This window comes from Aythya ferina (genome assembly GCF_964211825.1).
Source record: "Aythya ferina genome assembly, contig: HAP1_SCAFFOLD_79, whole genome shotgun sequence".
Lineage (NCBI taxonomy): Eukaryota > Metazoa > Chordata > Aves > Anseriformes > Anatidae > Aythya > Aythya ferina.
The window spans coordinates 619410-638353 of record NW_028181433.1 but is presented as its reverse complement, the minus strand read 5'-3'; the positions used below and the strand labels follow the sequence as shown (position 1 = coordinate 638353).

Below are 18944 nucleotides of genomic sequence, written 5' to 3'. Positions count from 1 at the left end.
TGAAGTCAAGGTAGACCACATCCACAGCCTTTCCCTCATCCACCCAAAAAAGATCCAGCCTTCCATCCACAGCCTTTCCCTCATCCACCCAAAGAAGATCCAGCTTTCTCAGCCTGTGTTCATTGAAAAGGTGCCATGGCCTTTCTATCATCCTTTTGGCGTCTTCTAGAATTGTTCTAATACTTCTATGTCCTTTTTGAGCTTGGGGCCCCAGAGCTGAATGCAGAACTCCAGGTGGGGTCTCATAAGAGCAGAGTTCGGGGGGAGAATCACCTCCCTCAACCTGCTAGACAAACTTCCTTCAATGCAGAATACTGGCTTTCTGGGCTGCAAACTCAAATTGCCAGCACAGGTTGAGTTTCTCATCCACCAACACCCTGGGTCCTTCTCCATTAATTAACTACTCATTAATGATCTCCACTGAGACACTGAGCTGCTGATCGCAGCTCTCCGAGTGTGACCATCGAACCAAATCTTTACTAGCCAAGTGGTCCATCCATCACATCCATGTCTCTCCAAGTGAGAGATAAGGATGTGATGTGGGACACTGTCAAATGCTTTGCACAAGACAAGGTATATGAGGTGAGTTGCTCTTCCACTGTCCAGCAGTAACGCCATCATAGAAGGCCACCAGATTTGTCAGGCAAAATCTGCCCTAAGTGAATCTATCACCAACAGCCACCAGCTGGCTGTCACCAGCGATCCAGAAAGGCAGGGTTGCAACACATAGCAGTGAACCTGTACAAGGGTGGTGACAGAAATCTCATGGGAAAACTGGGAGTCATTTCAGGAGTCCTGCAAAAAGAAATCACAGAATCATAGAATTGATTGGGTTGGAAGAGACCTTCAAGATTATGTCGTTCCATTGCCCCTGCCATATGCAGGTGTGGGATGTGTAATCTTATAGAAAACGTAGACTTAATTAGAAATGATAATTGCTAATAGACTTAATTAGCAAGGATAAATTGTGGGAAATGTAGAAAAAGTAGGTTTAATTAGAAATGTGGATGACTCTTGAGTATCCAGGAAGGGAGTTCTGGAAGACAAGAGAAATGTGGAGGATGAGAGTCACCGTGGAACCTAAGGCATACATAAATAACAAGAGAAGATAAGTGCAAAGACTGTTACAAATCCCAGGAAAGAGGAAAGTAACAAAGCGTTGACCAAAACCTTGCACGGGAAAGGAGTTTGCGATAAGGTGCCTAGTAGCCTGAGAAATACAAGGATCAAAGGACTGTAAAGGGGGACCAGAGGGCTTTTTGGAAGGAAAACCTCTGGAAGGAAAGTGTATAAAAGGAGCATAGCCAAACTGCAATGACGACTCTTACTCGATCCCAACAAGAGTCCATGCATTTAGTCGCCACAGGCAGGGATGCCACCCACTGTAACAGGTTGCTCAGGGCCTCATCTAGCCTGGTGTTGAACACCTCCAGGGATGGGGCATCCACAGCCTCTCTGGGCAACCTGTTCCAGAGCCTCACCACCCTCTGAATGAAGAATCTCCTCCGAACATCTAACCTAAATCTCCATTCCACTAGCTTAAGGTCATTCCCCCTTATCCTATCACTATCTGTCCATGCTATTAGTCTCTTGCCATCTTTCATATGAACTCTTTATACGTACTGAAAAGCTGTAATTAGGTCTTCCCCAAGCCTTCTCCTCATCTGGCTGAACATCCCCAGCTCTCTCATCCTTTCTTCATAAGAGAGGTGCTCCAGCCCTCTCAACATCCTCGTGGCACACCCCTGGACCCTCTCTAACAGGTCCACATCCTTCTTGTGATAGGGGCCCCACACCCGGATGCAGCACTCCATGTGGGGCCTCATAAGGGCAGCATATAGGGGACAATCACAGAATCACAGAATCACAGAATTTCTAGGTTGGAAGAGACTTCTAGATCATTGAGTCTAACCTCTGACCTAACACTAACTAGTCCTCCACTAAACCATATCACTAAGCTCTACATCTAAACGTCTTTTAAAGACCTCCAGGGATGGTGACTCCACCACTTCCCTGGGCAGTCCATTCCAATGCCTAACAACCCATCACCTCCCTCGACCCAGAGGCCATTCCTCTGCTGATGCATTGTAGGACATACTTGGCCTTCCGAGCTGCAGGTGCACACTGCTGGCTCGTATTGAGCGTTACGTCCACCAGAACCTCCAGGTTCTTCTCCAAACGGCTGCTCTCAGTGAGTTCTTCACTCAGTCTGTCCTCAAGAGGGGTTGCCGTGACCTAGGTGCAGCAACTTGCACTTGGACTTCTTGAAAAATCATTAGGTTCTTGCGGGGACACTTTACAAGCTTGTTCAGGTCCCTTTCTTCTGTCATATCAACTGCACCGCTCAGCTTAGTGTCACCTGCAGACCTGCTGAGGGTGCACTTGATCCCGGAGTCTTTCATTTATAAGGATATTAAGGGTTGGTCCAAAGGTTTGGTCCAAAATGGACTCCTGAGGGATGCCACTAGGCCTCCACCCTGGTCATACAGCCAGTGACAGCAACTCTCAGGCTGAGGCCATGCAGCTACTTTACAGATCAGGATGTTATGTGGAACCACGTCAAAGACCTTATGGAAGTCCAGATAGATGATGTATGTTAATCTACCCTTGATGGTGAATTGCCTCAATTGACTCAGATTTACCCTTTCCCTACGTAGTGGTAAAGGAGATCCCTCCTAGGCCCTGTCTGGGTCTCCTGCCTAATGATGGGACAAACAATGGTGGTTCCCATGCCTAGGTCAGCTTCTGAGAGAAGAAATGTCAGTGCTGGACAGAAATGTCCCTGCTGAATGGGCAGAGACAATGTCAGTGATGACTTCTGTCTCTTTCCCAGGCGGTTTCTGGGAAGCTGCAGGAATGTCTGAAGGGAATTCAGGGTAGAGAGGGGAGGGTGGTGAAAGTGATGCCTTGCGCTGGGATTGTGCTGAGTGGGGCCAGGCTCCTGGGAGGGAGGGAGCAAGCCGGCAGCACTGCAGAGGGAGAGAAACAGAGGGAAGTAGAAGGCAGCCTGGAGTAGGTGCACAAAGGAGATCAGAGAGAGGCAGAAACCTTCAGAGACCATGACAAAGTAAGTCTCTGTGTGTAGGGCAATAGAGCTGTGTTTCCTGGAGGGATCTCCTCAATGGAGCACATGCCACAGTGTGTGGAACCTGCAGGAAGGACTGTCACAGCTTCGTTGGTGCAGAGGAGGAGGATGTGCTCCAGGACAGGGCTTGTGTGCTTCAGGGTGTCGTGGTTCTGCTCGAGTGGGCAGCCGAGCTCCACCACAGCCGCTCTCTCACTCCCCCTCCTCAAAGAGGAAGGGGGAGAAAATATGTGAAAAGGGCTCAAGGATTGAGATAAGGACAAGAAAATCACGCAATAATTATTGTAACGGGCAAAACAGACTCAGCATAAGAAGATAATAAGATTTATTGCTCATTACTAACAAGCTAGAGAAGTGAGAAACAAAGGAAAGAAACCAAAAGCACTTTCCCCCCCCCGTCCACCTCCTCCCCCCGAGCGGCGCAGGGGAACGGGGGAATGGGGGTTATGGTCAGTCTACAGCACTTCTTCTCTACTGCTCCTTCTCGGTCACTCTCGTCCCCTGTGCTGTGGGGTCCCACCCACGGGATACAGTCCTTGATGAACTGATCCGGCGTGGGCTTCCCACAGGCAGCAGCTCTTCCAGAACTGCTCCAGATATGGGTCCGTACCACGGGGTCCATCCCTCAGGAGAAAACTGCTCCAACCTGGCTCCCGTATGGGCAGCAGCTCCTGCGTGGTCTCCTCTCCACGAGCTACAGGTCCGGCCTGGAATCTGCTCCGGCAGGGGTCTTCCACAGGCGGCAGCCTCTGTCAGTGCAGGTCCACCTGCTCCACCGTGGTCTCCTCCACGGGCTGCAGCGAGGAACCCTGCTCCACCGTGGTACTCCATGGGCTGCAGGGGGACATCCTGCTTCACCATGGTCCTCACCACAGGCTGCAGGGGACTTCTGCTCCGGTGCCTGGAGCACCTCTCCCCCTCCTTCTACACTGACCTTGGTGCCATTCCTCACTCCCGTCACTCTCCCAGCTGCTGTGTGGCGCAGTGTTTTTTTCCCTGTCTTAAATATGCTCTCAACAGGGGTGCAAAACAACATCGCTTATTGGCTCAGCTCTGGAAAACAATGGGGCCGTTCCCAAACATGGGGCAGCTTCTAGATCTTTCTCACAGAAACCACCCCTATGGCCCCCTGCTACCAAAACCTTGCCACGTAAGCCCACTACACAGGGTCAGCGTGCAGGGCCCGAGGGCTCCCTTCTCTTGAGGCTGGCTGCAGGCTGTGCAGCCAGGGGTGCAGGCAGGGGTGCCCAGGGCTGTGGTGCAGAGCAGGGTCCCTGCTGTGCCCCAGGGTCTGTGTGCCAGGGCAGGGCCTCTGCTGCCTGCCAGGCTCAGCACTCAGCCTGGCCAGGGAGCTGCCCAGGGGCTGCGGGGAGAAGCTGCGGGTGGAAGGAGCTCCCCCGGCATGGCAGGGCAGGGTCCTGCTGCTGCCTAGAGTCTGCCGCCTGGGGAAGGCTGCTCACAGCCCCACACCTCCCAGGGCACTGCACAGGGGACTTTTCTATAGGAAGGTCAAGGCACAGGCTGCCTTGAAGGGAAGGCCCTTGAGGAGTCTCTGCCTTCATTTTCCAGCTGCGATGAAGAGTTTTGTGTGGTAATGGCGTGGGGAGACATGTCTAGGAGACTGAGGCTCATAGAGCATTAAACTGACACAGAGGTTGTTGAGGAGCCTCTGAAAATCCCTTCACTCATCTCTGCTTAAGAATGGCACTAACATCAGCTTTGTGCTGTCCTCAGGGCATTTCAAAGCTGCTCATTAGGACCTACAAACAGAACAATGTCCCCAGACCTTTCCCTATCCTAGGAGGTGTCTTCAGGGCACAGCTGAGCACACGGCGTGTGGGATGGGCTGTGTGAGCATGGACAGGGAGAAGAGGTCGGGGCAGAGAAACAGCTCCCAGCAGGGGCAGCTGCAGGCAGCAGAGACAGGAGAAGGGGATGAGAGGAAAGTGCTGAGAGCGAAGGCTGGGAGGGGGAAATTGGCACCTCCCTGCCAGCCCCTGCAGTGCGGGCGCCTTCCCTGGAACATCCCTCAGTCTCCCCTCCCTCACAGCAGAGCCCTCCACCCCAAATCCCCTCCAGCAGGAGAAACCTTTGAGTGCCCAGCTGTGTCTGCCTGTCCTGCCCGTTACCTGGCCAATGTCCCCTCTGGTTCTTGTTTTCCCTGTCCTTGCCACTGGTCTCCCTGTGGAGGGGTCGGGTGAGGATTCACCTGCGGCTCAACAGCCAGTGCTCCAGGTCCTGTCATGCAGATATGCCCTGGAGGAACAACATCCATGTCCCCTCCTAAACTTTGGGGCTCTGGGCACTGCAGTGTGTGGGGCTGACAGGGAGATGACCCTTCCCTCACAGTACCCATTGTCTAGGGCATTTGAGCTGCTTCCTGGGGTTCCTGCTGGCTTGCAGCCTTCCCTCCAGGAGGACAGAGCTCTCCCATAGTATCTCTATGCCATCTAAAGTTCCGTGGAGAAGACACCTTGGTGCTAAAGATGTATATGGCTCTATGTGGGCATTTTCTGTGAGCCCTCTGTGTCCTTGCCTAGGAAAGCAGAGCTGAGTTTGTCCTCAGGTCAAACGAGACAGGGTGAGGAGTTTGTCGATCTGCATTTTGAAACTGGATTCCTCTGCTCTCAGCAGTGCAGGTTCACCTCAGGGGAACACCTGAGAGCAATCGTCCTCCTGCTCAAAGTAGTGCCAGCACAGGGCAGCTACGACCAGGAGTGATGGACAATGTGGCTGTCCTCTCTCTGCTCTGAGGGACAGTCCCTTGGCCTCTCAGCACCTTTCTTTTGGAGTTTAGCAGAACTACCAAGGATTTCTGCCATTTAAAAACTCCTCTGTTGTGGTGGGGCAAAGAGCACAAAAGAAAATATATAAAATTCCTATAGCCCTGCTCTGTAATTGGGTGAATTGGGATGGACAATGCTAAAGAGCTTGTCGGTATCATGAGTGGATTTTGTCTGGGATCACCCCACGTTCATATTTGCTTGTTGATGTAGGGCAGGACGGACTCCTTCCATTCCCACAGCAGTCCCATATTCCCAGTGTCCCCTTCAGCCAGCATTGACCAAAGCTTACAAAAGGGATCTGCCAAAACCCTTCCATAAAGAGGGCAAGGATTTTGGGGGGCTAGATACAAGATGGAGTAGGCTTCTTTTTTTCCCAGAGAAATCTATTGGAAGTACTCATTGCCTTTTTGTCCTTGAACAGGTCCCTGTGCCCAATGGCACCAAATGTCCAATGACAGCAGCTCCATCACCGAGTTCCTGCTGCTGGCATTCACAGACACACGGGAGCTGCAGCTCCTGCACTTTGCACTCTTCCTGGGTATCTACCTGGCTGCCCTCCTGGGCAACGGCCTCATCATCACAGCCGTAGCCTGCGACCACCGCCTCCACACCCCCATGTACTTCTTCCTCCTCAACCTCGCCCTCCTCGACCTGGGTGACATCTCCGCTACCCTCCCCAAAGCTATGGCCAATTTCCTCTGGGACACCAGGGCCATTTCCTATGCAGGATGTGCTGCTCAGGTCTTTCTCTTTTTCTTCTTCATTGGAGCTGAGTTTTATCTCTTCACCGTCATGTCCTATGACCGCTATGTTGCCACTGCCAGCCCCTGCGCTACGGGACCCTCCTAGGCAGCAGAGCTTGTGCCACCATGGCAGCAGCTGCCTGGGGCAGTGGCTTTCTCAACGCTGTACTGCACACTGCCAATACATTTTCACTGCCTCTCTGCCAGGGCAATGCCCTGGACCAGTTCTTCTGTGAACTTGCTCAGATCCTCAAGCTCCCCTGCTCATATGCCTACCTAAGGGAAGTAGGTCTTCTTGTTCTCACTGGCTGTCTATCTTCTGGATGTTTTGTTTTCATTGCTCTGTCCTATGTGCAGATCTTCAGGGTCGTGCTGAAGATCCCCTTGCTGCAGGGACGGCACAAAGCCTCTTCCACGTGCCTCCCTCACTTGACTGTTATCTCCCTGTTTCTCTGCACAATCATGTTTGCCCACCTGAAGCCCCCCTCCATCTCCTCCCCATTCCTGGACCTGGTGGTGGCAGTTCTATACGCGGTGGTGCCTCCAGCATTGAACCCCCTCATCTACAGCATGAGGAACCAGGAGCTTAAAGAGGCTCTCAGGAAATTGATGATGACGTGTTTCAAAAACGACAATCTGCTCAACCTCTTCTGCATATGACTTGTAACCTGGTTTATTACAGGACTACCAGTCTTCTGTTGCTTTTGTGGTTCTTTTGTTGTTGTATTCCCTCTGTTTCATTTTGCTTAGGTTAGGATTGTTTGTGTGTTTGTTTGAATTTAAATGTTCTTTCAGTGCTGCTAATGTTGCCCAAAAAAATGTCATTACCATCCCACTCCCATTTCAGTACGTACCTTTCTAGAGTAGCCCAGAGGTTACACTGCAGGAGGAATCTTTGTGAATATAAACAAAATAAAGAACCTTATATAGACTTGCTTGTCTGACATGCTTTTTATGAGACCATTTGTGTCTCTGCAGGGCAGTGCCTGTATGTAGAGTCCAAAGAGGCTCCTCATTCTGCCAGGCTGGGCACCTCTGAGCACCCCATGGCCACAGTTGGGGGATGTGGTCAGTGGCAGGGCCCCCACTAGCTGGCTCTGACACCCAGCCTGACCAGCACGGCCCTGCAAAGTGCCCCGGGCACCACAGCCCCCTGGCTCTGCAGAGCAGCACCACCAGCTGGGGCTGTGGGAAGCATGGCCAGGGGCTGCAGCAGTGGCCGGCGAGGCCAGCACAGACGGGCTCACCTGGGAGAGGCTCCCTGGGAGATGGGGTGGCTTAGGAGAAGAGCAGGGCCTGTCCATGTACAGGGGAGACACGGGACCTGAAATCCCTTGCTGCTGCTGCTACCTGCAGGCACATGGTATGCACAGGAACACGAGTGAGCACAAAAGCCATCAGCTATCCCTAGGGGTGCCATGAAAGCCAGTGGCGCAAAGAGTGTCCCGAGGTCCCTTCATTCTGAGAGAAACAGCCACGGGGCATCTGCCTGAATAGCACAGAATAGGCACCTTCAGACACTGTCTAGTTCAAAGTGCAAGAGCTGAATGCAGCTCTGGGGTTTGCTTCATTGAATCTCTGAGGCCCCTGTGTACCCTGTCCTGCCCTGTCTCTGCTGTCCTGCAGGGCAGGGGCCAGGGTGGTGACACCAAAGGGATGCCTTTGGCTGTGGAACATGGGGCCCGGCAGAGACGAGGACTTGAGGAAGAGGGCAGAGCAAGGCAGCAAAGACAGCACGAGCGGTGGTTTTGGTGCACGGCCATGTTTGTGCCAGGAGCCTGAGTGAGCAGCAGCTGGCAGGAGGCAAGGGGAGGCCAGGAAGCACCTCCCCAGGCTGCTCCTGCCAGCAGAGACAAGGCCGCGGCCGAGGGGAGGGGAGGGGGCTGGAAGGGTGGTGGTGAAGTCCCTGCCTCTGTGCAGCCTGGTTGCCCTGCAGGAGATGTACTGGCCGGCAGGCCTCGTGAGGCCACCCAGCACATCACAGAGCACCCCAAGGCAGCAGGGATGGCACTGGAGAGGCAGGTGGTAGAGCCCAGCCAGGGGCTGGCTGGGAGTCCCCTCTGCTGCAGCCGACAGACGGAGCGTGGCAGGAGGCGGACAGGCAGGGATTGTGGCTGCCACACTCATGGTTGCCTTGCCACAGGCTGCTGCGGAGCTCAGGGCATGGCCACCATTACGCCGCCCCTTGCAAGGCTGGGACAAAGGCTACTCAGCCTCCCTAGCAGTCCCAGGTCTAGGGTCAGCCATGGCACCAGGAAATGGAGGTCTGTGAGATGCCGGCATCCCTGCTGCCAGGTCCAACAGAGCCCTAGCACAGGGCGCCTGTGCCCCTCTGGGCCAGCCCCTCTGCCCAGGCCAGAGCAAGAGGTACTCAGTACTTGAGGCGTGGCCTCACCAGAGCAGAGTACAGGGGGACAATCCTTCACCTGGTCCTTCTGGTTACACTACTGCTGAAAATAGCCATAATGCCATTGACCTTCTTGGCCACCTGGGCACACTGCCGGCTCATGTTCAGGTAACTGTTGACCAACACTCCTAGATCCCTTCCCTCTGCACAGACTGTAGTGCTGCATGGGGTTGTAGCCGAATTGCAGGACCCAGCACTTAGCCATGTTGAACCTCAACCCCTTGTTCCTCTGCCCATCAATCTGACCTGTCCAGGTTGTTCTGCAGGACCTTCCTCTGTTGGATCAACATTGTCCCCTGGCTTGGTGTCATCTGCAAACTTACCAAGGGTGCACTCAATTCCCTTGTCCAAATCATCAATAAAGATATTAAAGAAGATGCTCCCCAACACCAACCTCTGAGGAACACCACTGGTGACTGGTCACCAGCTGGATTTCACTCTGTTCACCACTGCTCTCTGGGCCTGGCCATCCAGCCAGGTTTTAACCCAGAAAAGCGTGTACCTGTCCAAGCCATGGGCCTCCAGCTTCTCCAGGAGAATCCTGTGGGAGACCATGTCAAAGGCCTTGCTGAAGTCTAGGTAGACTAAGTCAATAGCCATCCCCTCATCCACCAGGAGGATCACCCAGTCATAGAAGGAGATGAGGTTGGTCAGGCAGGACTTGACTTTCATGAACCCATGCTGACTGGGCCTGATTCCCATGTTGTTCTGCATATGCTATGATTGCATTCAAGATGACCTGTTCCATCACCTTTAATGGCACCGAGGCTGTAACTCCACAGTTCCTCCTTACACTTCTTATAGATGGGCATCACAATAGCAAGTCTTCAGTCATCCAGGATCTCTCTGGATGACCATGACCACTGATAGATGATGGAAAGTGACCCAGCAATCACATCCGCCAACTCTTTCAGCACCCTAAGTTGCATCCCATCAGGGCCCATAGATTTATAGGTGTCTAGCTTGCCTAAATAACCTCTAACCCAATACTCTTTGAAAGTCTTCCTCCCTCCAGGTTTTCTCTCTTGTTTCCAGGCTTGGTAGTGCATGGGGGTTAGCCTTAGCAGTGAAGACTGAGGCAAAGAAGACATTCAGTAATTCCGCCTTCTCTGTATCCACCGCCACCAAGGCACCTCCCTCATTTAGCAGCAGTACATCCACATTTTTCTGTCTTCCTATTGCTGCTGATGTATTTGAAAAAGCCCTTCTTGTTGTCCTTGATGTCTCTTGCCAAATTTAATTCTAACCATCTTCGTCACCCTCCTCTGGGCACTCTCCAACAGTTCTACATCCTTTTTGTACTGTGGTGCTCAGAACTGCACACAGTACTAAAGGTGAGGCCGCACCAGTGCAGGGTAGAGTGGGGCAAGCACTTCCCTCGACTGAGTAGCGATGCCATGCTTGATGCATCCCAGGTACAGTTGGCCCTCCTGGCTGCCTGGGCACACTGCTGGCTCATATTCAACTTGCTGTCAACCACAACCCCCAGATCCCTCTCTGTGGGGCTGCTCTCCAGCATCTCGTCACCCAGTCTGTACGTATAGCCAGGGTTGCCCTGCCCCAGGTGCAGGACCTGGCACTTGCCTTTGTTAAACTTCATGTGGTTGGTGATTGCTCAGCTCTCCAATCTGTCCAGATCTCTCTGCAAGGCCTTTCCACCCTCAACAGAGTCCACAACTCCTCCAAGTTTGGTGTCGTCAGCAAATTTGCTCAAAACACCTTCTAGTCCTATATCCAAATCATTGATAAAGACATTGAAGAGGACTGGCCCTAAAATGGAGCCTTGGGGGACCCCACTGGTGACCGTCTGCCATTAATGCCATTTATCACAACTCTTTGAGCCCTGCCCATCAGCCAGTTGCTCACCCATCATATGATGTTTTTGTTTAGTTGTATGCTGGACATTTTGTCCAGTAGGATCCTATGGGAAACCATGTCAAAAGCCTTGCTGAAGTCCAAAAAGATCACATCAGCTGTTTTCCCTTGATCGACTAGATGGGTGATCTTATCATAAAAGGAAATCAAATTTGTTAAGCAGGACCTACCCCTCGTGAACCCATGTTGGCTGGGACCAATGACAGCATTGCCCTCCAGGTGCACTTCAATAACATCAAGGATAATCTCCATAAGTTTCACAGAATCACAGAATTTCTAGGTTGGAAGAGACCTCAAGATCATCGAGTCCAACCTCTGACCTAACACTAACAGTCCCCACTAAACCATATTCCCGGATGGACCCGGCACTTGGCCTTGTTGAACTTCATACAGTTGACCTCAGCCCATCGGTGCAGCCTATCCAGATCCTCCTGCAGAGCCTTCCTACCCTCGAGCAGATCGACACACGCACCTAGCTTGCTGTCATCTGCAAATTTACTGAGGGTGCACTCAATGCCCTCATCCAGATCATCGATGAAGATATTAAAGAGGACTGGCCCCAGCACCAAGCCCTGGGGAACGCCACTAGTGACCGGCCTCCAGCTGGACTTGACTCCATTCACCACGACTCTTTGGACTCGGCTATCCAGCCAGTTTCTAACCCAACGAAGCGTGCGCCAGTCCAAGCCAAGAGCAGCCAGTTTCTTGAGGAGAATGCTGTGGGAAACGGTGTCAAAAGCCTTGCTGAAGTCAAGGTAGACCACATCCACAGCCTTTCCCTCATCCACCCAGCACGTCACTTTGTCATAAGAGGAGATCAGGTTTGTCAAGCAGGACTTTCCTTTCATAAACCCATGTTGACTGGGCCTGATCGCCTGCTTGCCCTGCAAGTGCTGCGTGATGACTCTCAAGAGAATCTGCTCCATGAGATTCCCTGGCACTGAGGTCAAACTGACAGGCCTGTAGTTTCCCGGGTCTGCCCTCCGGCCCTTCTTGTAGATGGGCATCACATTGGCTAGCTGCCAGTCAACTGGGACCTCCCCCGATAGCTGGGACTGTTGATAAATAATGGTAAGTGGCTTGGCCAGCTCCTCTGCCAGTTTTCTCAGTACCCTTGGGTGGATCCCATCCGGCCACATCGACTTGTGCACATCCAAGTGCCGTACCAGGTCACTAACCAGTTCTTCGTGGATAGTGAGGGCCACATCCTGCTCCCCATCCCCTTCCACCAGCTCAGGGTACTGAGTATCCAGAGAACAACCGGTATTGCCGCTAAAGACTGAGGCAAAGAAGGCATTGAGCACCTCCGCCTTTTCCTCATCTCTTGTAACTAAGTTTCCCCTCGCATCCAGGAAAGGATGGAGATTCTCCTTAGTCCTCCTTTTTGTGTTGATGTATTTAAAAAAACATTTTTTGTTGTCTTTAACGGCAGTAGCCAGATTGAGCTCCAGATGAGCTTTGGCCTTTCTAATTTTGTCCCTGCACAGCCTCTCAATATCCTTATAGTCCTCCCTAGTGGCCTGTCCACTTTTCCAAAGATTATAAACCCTCTTTTTTCTCCTAAGCTCAAGCCACAATTCTCTGTTGAGCCAGGCTGGTCTTCTTCCCCGCCAGCTCGTCTTTGGGCACGTGGGGACAGACCGTTCCTGTGCCATTAAGATTTCCTTCTTGAAGAGCGCCCAGCCTTCCTGGACTCCTCTGCCCTTCAGAACCACCTCCCAAGGGACTCTACCAACCAGTGTCCTCAGCAGCACAAAGTCAGCCCTCCGGAAGTCCAATACAGCGGTTTTACTGGTCCCCTTCCTGGCCTCGCCAAGAATAGAGAACTCCACCATTTCGTGGTCACTCTGCCCAAGACCGCTCCCGACAATCACATCCTCCACCGGTCCTTCTCTGTTTGTGAAGAGAAGGTCTAGCGGGGTGCCACCCCTGGTAGGCTCACTAACCAGCTGTGTCAGGAAGCTATCTTCCATGCCCTCCAGAAACCTCCTAGACTGCTTTCTCTGGGCTGTTTACCAGTTTACCAGGCACTGACGTGAGAATGACAGGCCTGTAGTTGCTAGGGTCTTTTTTTTTTTGGCCTTTTTGAAAATTGGTACAAAAAGGGCAAGAAAGTATCAGGGGCAGTTGAGCATAAGATGACCTGCACACCCGAGTTCCTGATCCCAAACCCTTGAAGTCCCTTTGATTGCTCGCAGATTATGCATTGCCATTTCTTCTCCTTCCAGATGTAGGACGAGCAATCTGTAATAGTCTGAGGGTTGAACCAAGCTGGGAAGTCTCATAGAATCATAGTATCATAGAATATCCCGAGTTGGAAGGGACCCATAAAGATCATCAAGTCCAACTCCTGGCACTGCACAAGTCTACCCAAAAGTTTAGACCATGTAACTTCTTCTCCATAATTTTACCAGGCACTGACGTGAGACTGACAGGCCTGTAATTGCTACGGTCTTCTTTCTTACCCTTCGTGAAAATTGGGACAACATTTGCCAGCTTCCAGTCTACTGGGACCTCTCCAGATTCCCAAGATCATTAAAAAATAATTGAGAGAGGTCCCGTGATGACATCAGCCAGCTCTTTAAGCACCCTGAGATGGATCCCATCTGGACCCATGGACTTGTATGGATCCAGGTGGAGCAACAAATCCTGCACACTTTCAGGGTTGGTTGGGAGTTTGTCATTCCCACCGTCTTGGTCCACCTGCTCAGGGCACCCAGGGTCCTGAAGCCCATCATCAGCATTGAAGACAGAGGTGAAGAAGGCATTAAACGTCTCTGCTTTGCCTATGTCATTGTCTGTGAGGAGACCTTCCCCGTCAAGCAGCGGACCTATGTTTTCTTTGGTTCTCATTTTTCTATTAAAATATCTAAAAAACCCTTATTTATCATCTCTCACAGACATGGCCAACGTCAACTCTAGTTGGGCTTTGGCCCCATGAATTTTCTCCCTACAAACACGAACAGTGTCCCTGTATTCCTTCCTCGTCACCTGACCCTCCTTCCAGCAGCCGTACACTTTCTTTTTCTGTCTAAGCTCCAGTAGAAGATCCCTGGTCAGCCAGGCCAGCTTTCTGCCCTGCCTACCTGCCTTCTGATATTTTGGAATCACCTGATCTTGTGCTTTTAGGAGGCAGTGCTTAAAGACTGACCAGCACTGATGGACACCTATACCTTCAAAAGCACCTTCCCAGGGGACCTTGCTGACTAGTTCCCTGAGCAGCCTCAAGTCTGCTTTCCCCATATCCAGGGCTGAAGTTTTGGTGGCAGTTTTCCTTCTCTCACCATAAATTCTAAACTCAACTACTTCATGGTCACTATGACCGAGACAGCCGCCAATTGCCACGTCTCCCACAAGACCCTCTCTGTTTTCCAGCAACAGATCAAGGAGGGCACCTTTCCTAGTTGGTTCCCTTAGCACCTGAACCAAGAAGTTATCATCTAGGTGCTTTATGAACCTCCTGGACTTACTCGTGTCAGCCGTGTGGTGATCCCAGTTGACGTCTCGCAAGTTGAAGTCCCCCATAAGGACAAGGGGAGTTGATCTCGAGGCATCTCTTAGTTCTGCAAAGAATAATTCATTGGTGTTGTCATCTCCTAATGATGTCTCCTTGTCATCTCCTTGTGATGTCCTTAACCCGGGCCCCAGGAAGGCAGCAGACTTCCCTTAGAGGAGGGTACCTTCTACATATTGGACCCTCTGTTTCGTTGATTGTTGAATCACCCACAACTAAAACTCTCCTTTTCTTCCTCCTGTCTGTGGTCACTATAGAGGGGGTTGGCCTTTCCAACCCTAGCAATATATCTGGTGGAGGGGGATTGTAGCCTTCTCCATCCATCGATTGCCTTTTAGCCTCCAGGGCCTTATATCTGTTGTTCAGGTCTACCTGATAGGGTGATATGGGTGAAGGAGGATTTTACCAGCCACCTCGAGCCTGGACTTGTTTCCTTTCATTCATATCCTTCTGCCTTGTGTCTGCTGAGGGATGGATACTTCATTCCCTTTGAGTTGGGAAATTCCTGGTGCCTGTTCTTGTTCCACAGAGGCCAGAGTTAGGCATCAACAGTCTATCTCCCTCTCTGAATCCTAGATGTTCATAAGTTTTATAACCTCTTTTCATAGCTCAGCTACCATGCAGAGCAGGTCTTCCACCTGCTCATATCTTACGCAATTGCTGTCTCTGCAGCTGTCCAACGGTGGTGTAAAGCTTTGGCACTCCCTGCAGCCTGACACCTGGACAGCTGTGTACTTTTTTGGAAGTTCAGTTTGGGTCCCCACCTCCTTTCTGGAAAGTGTGGAGGTGGCCTTCTGCTGTTTGCCCTGAGCGGTCTGTCACAGGAACTCACTGCAGCACCCTGCCTGCATGAACTGCCACACAGACTGCCACAACATGCCCTGACTGGTACCTAATGTCTTGTTTGCCTGCTCTGTGCACAGCATTTCTGGTTGCTCATGCTCCCTAGGGTCTCCCAATTGGCTCCTGAAGGGCTGTCTTCAAACTACAGAGGGGGGCAGTACTGAAGGGAAACCCCTGCACACCGCAGTTCCCCTGCTCCTATGCAGAAGGTGTCTGCCCTGGAGCCAATCACCTTGGTGAGTGAGAGTCATTATAATTGGGTGAAATGGGTTTAAATACACAGGCACAATGAATAGTGAGGTTTAATGGTAAACAACAATTCTAATAAACTGGGAAAAAAATACCGCAAGACAAGAATAGAAACCAGGCTTGGCCTATCATGAGTAACATTATGAGCAATTTTCAGAAAAATGCAGTAAGCTTATGGCTTATGAAATACACCCAGTCATCAGTTTCCACATTACATCCTTGAGGTCCTGGTTCCTCATGCTGTAGATGAGGGGGTTCACTGCTGGAGGCACCACCGAGTACAGAACTGCCAGCGCCAGGTCCAGGGAAGGAGAAGAGATGGAGGGGGGCTTCAGGTGAGCAAACATGACTGTGCTGACAAACAGTGAGACAATGATCAGGTGAGGGAGGCACGTGGAAAAGGCTTTGTGCCGTCCTTGCAGTGAGGGGAGCCTCAGCACAACTCTGCAGATCTGCACATAGGACAGAGCAATGAAAATAAAACACCCCAACATTAGAAAAGCAGTAAGCACAATCATCCCAGCTTCCCTTATGTAGGAGTCTGAGCAGGAGAGCTTGAGGATCTGGGGGATTTCACAGAAGAGGTCCCGGGCATTGCTTTGGTCAAGAGGTATTGAAAATGTATTGGCAGTGTGCAGCACAGCGTTGAGAAAGCCACTGCCCCAGGCAGCTGCTGCCATGGTGGCACAGGCTCTGCTGCCCAGGAGGGTCCCGTAGTGCAGGGGCTGGCAGATGGCAACGTAGCGATCATAGGCCATGATGGCGAGAAGAGAAAACTCTGCTAGAAGGAAAAAGAGTAGCAGAAAGAGCTGTGCCACACATCCTGCATAGGAAATGGTCCTCATGTTCCAGAGGGCATTGGCCATGGCTTTGGGAACAGAGGTGGAGATGCCACCCAGGTCGAGGAGGGCGAGGTTGAGGAGGAAGAAGTACATGGGGGTGTGAAGGCGGTGGTCGCAGGCTACGGCTGTGATGATGAGGCCGTTGCCCAGGAGGGCAGCCAGGTAGATGCCCAGGAAGAGCCAGAACTGTAAGAGCTGCAGCTCCCGTGTGTCTGCAAATGCCAGCAGGAGGAACTCAGTGATGGAGCTGCTGTTACACATTTCCTACCTTTGGGCAAGGGAGCCTGACAAAAGGAAGAAATGACAGTGCAAAATTTAAGGACTTCTTTTGGACCACTACATATCTCAAGAAACACCCCACAAAGCAAAACACTGCCTCATTCATTTCAGGAGGATCTTTCTGCTGCTCCTTGTCTTATGTCTGGTTGTTGCTCTGAGGGTGCCACAACAAGCAGGGTGCTCTGCTGTGAGCTCTGCGGCAGTCAGTCCTGGTCTGCAGCAACACTTAGAAGGGAACCTGGAGTGATCTGAGAAGTCTGCTGGCCAGGGACATCTCCCAGTTTGCAGGTCATGAGGAGAAGGTCAAATAATTCCTCAAAAAACAACAAAGCTGATGTTGGTACTGTCTGTAGGCTAAGGTGTGTGAGGTGCCTCAGAGCAGCAGCAATGCTCCAGGAGCCTTAGTTTCTTATACAGATACTACAGCTCCATTACCATCCCTCTCACTCACAACACAGGTAGGAAAATGGAAGCAGAGATTGTAGAAGGTGCACTGCCTTCAGGTAGGTCTTGCCTTGCAGTTCTGCTGTGCAGTGCCCTGGGGAGGTGTGGGGCTGTGAGCAGCCTGTCCCTGGCAGCAGGCTCTGGGCAGCAGCAGGACCCTGCCCTGCCATGCCGGGGGAGCTCCTTCCACCCGCAGCTTCTCCCCGCAGCCCCTGGGCAGCTCCCTGGCCAGGCTGAGTGCTGAGCCTGGCAGGCAGCAGAGGCCCTGCCCTGGCACACAGCCCCTGGGGCACAGCAGGGACCCTGCTCTGCACCACAGCCCTGGGCACCCCTGCCTGCATCCCCGGCTGCACAGCCTGCAGCCAGCCCCAAGAGAAGGGAGCCCTCGGGCCCTGCACGCTGACCCTGCAGCACACAAGCCCTGCATGCCCTTCAACTCCAACACTGACTGTACTCCTGACAGCTCCCATCGGCTGAGGGCTGTGCCAGCTCCAGGAGAGCCTGGCAGGGCATGCCGAAGCATTGCCCTGTACCCAGAGACCTACCGTGGGGAGGTGGCTCTGATGATTTCTCTCCCTGCCAGCTCTCCTCTGCCTTCCCCCCCAGGCTGCCCTGAACCTCTCTCCCACTTCTCTCTCCTTCCCCCATGCCAGCTGCAGGCAGTGCCCCCAGCCCTGCTGCCCCTGGCAGAGGAGCTAAGTGGCTGAAGCAGCTTTTCAAGTAGTCCAAGTCTGATGCAAACTCCAAAGCCTCTCACAGCCTTAATGATTCCACTGAGGGACATTACTGACAAAGTCTCCCCATGGCCTTGTTAGAGCAGAAAAGTGCAGGCAGTGATTACAGGGAGACCAAGGCCAAGGAAACGTGGACCTGAGGCTGAGGAAACCTTGATGTGAGCCAGTCAGACCCTGACTCCAGCCCCTGGGAAGGGAGATCCTGTCCCTCCAGTGGGGTTTAGGGCTCTTCCTGGGTCAGTGCAATATGGGGATGGGCAATGCCAAGCACAAGGCTACAGGAGGACATCTCCTAGGCTCCCCAAGGAGGATGAGGAGGCAATGAAACTGTGATGCTGTAAGGAGAAGGTGTCTCCTCATAGGCCTCCATGACAGAGACTAAAGCCAGAGCCCAGCACACAAAGCTGTTAGCTCTGTTGAAGGCTTTCAACCTTGCAAAATATCCCTGACCATAACCACCACAGGGTCTTCTATGGTATCCCATGCATGTGCAACTTTTTCCTTCCTTGCTGGCCTCTGACATCTACCTTGCTTCCCCACCTTGCTCTCACCTGAGCACCTCCCTGCCTTGACTGATGTCTCTGCATCTGCCCTGGGAATTCCATGAAATACAAAGCCAAGGGGTTATCCAGAATTTTTCTGGGGGACCTGTAGCACCACAGGTGCAAAAAAAAAGATTTCTCCTCAGACCCAATCTCAGTGCCCCAAGCTGCACTTGATGCACTTGATATTTCTTATACTCTTTCCCACTAGAAAGAAAAGCTCCACGTGCTCTGAAACCAGTTTCAGTCTACTCCTCTACTGCCTCCATGCCACAGGGCCAAAGAAGCCCAGGTCTCTCAACCTCCCCACACAGATGGAGAACTTCGACCACTGAAGCCTGGCAGACCTCCCCTCCACTCTCTTGAGTTCCTCTGCACTCCTCCAAAACCTGGAGCCACACCCTGGGACAAACTGCTCCAGAGGTAGCCACAGCAGCACTGAGTCGAGGAGGATGATAACCCAAGTGGCCTGGGTGGCCCCCGCTGCCTCTAGTGCAGCCCCGTAAGGAGCCGGCCTTCCTCCCTGTCAGCATGTCCCACTGGCTCCTATGGTGTCCTCGTAGCACCCAGGCACTTCTCCTCAGGGTCCCCCCTCAGCTGC

At 52.3% G+C, this 18944-nt stretch overlaps 1 protein-coding gene across 1 annotated transcript; it reads right to left on the bottom strand.

Annotated features, from left to right (window-relative positions):
- Positions 1-15681: 15681 nt before the first annotated feature.
- Positions 15682-16605, bottom strand: LOC311428431 (olfactory receptor 14C36-like; the record flags this gene model as incomplete). The annotated part of the gene is made up of 1 exon (XM_084539880.1): positions 15682-16605. The coding sequence occupies one exon, from the start codon at positions 16603-16605 to the stop codon at positions 15682-15684; it is 924 nt and encodes a 307-aa protein (XP_084396006.1).
- Positions 16606-18944: the final 2339 nt, after the last annotated feature.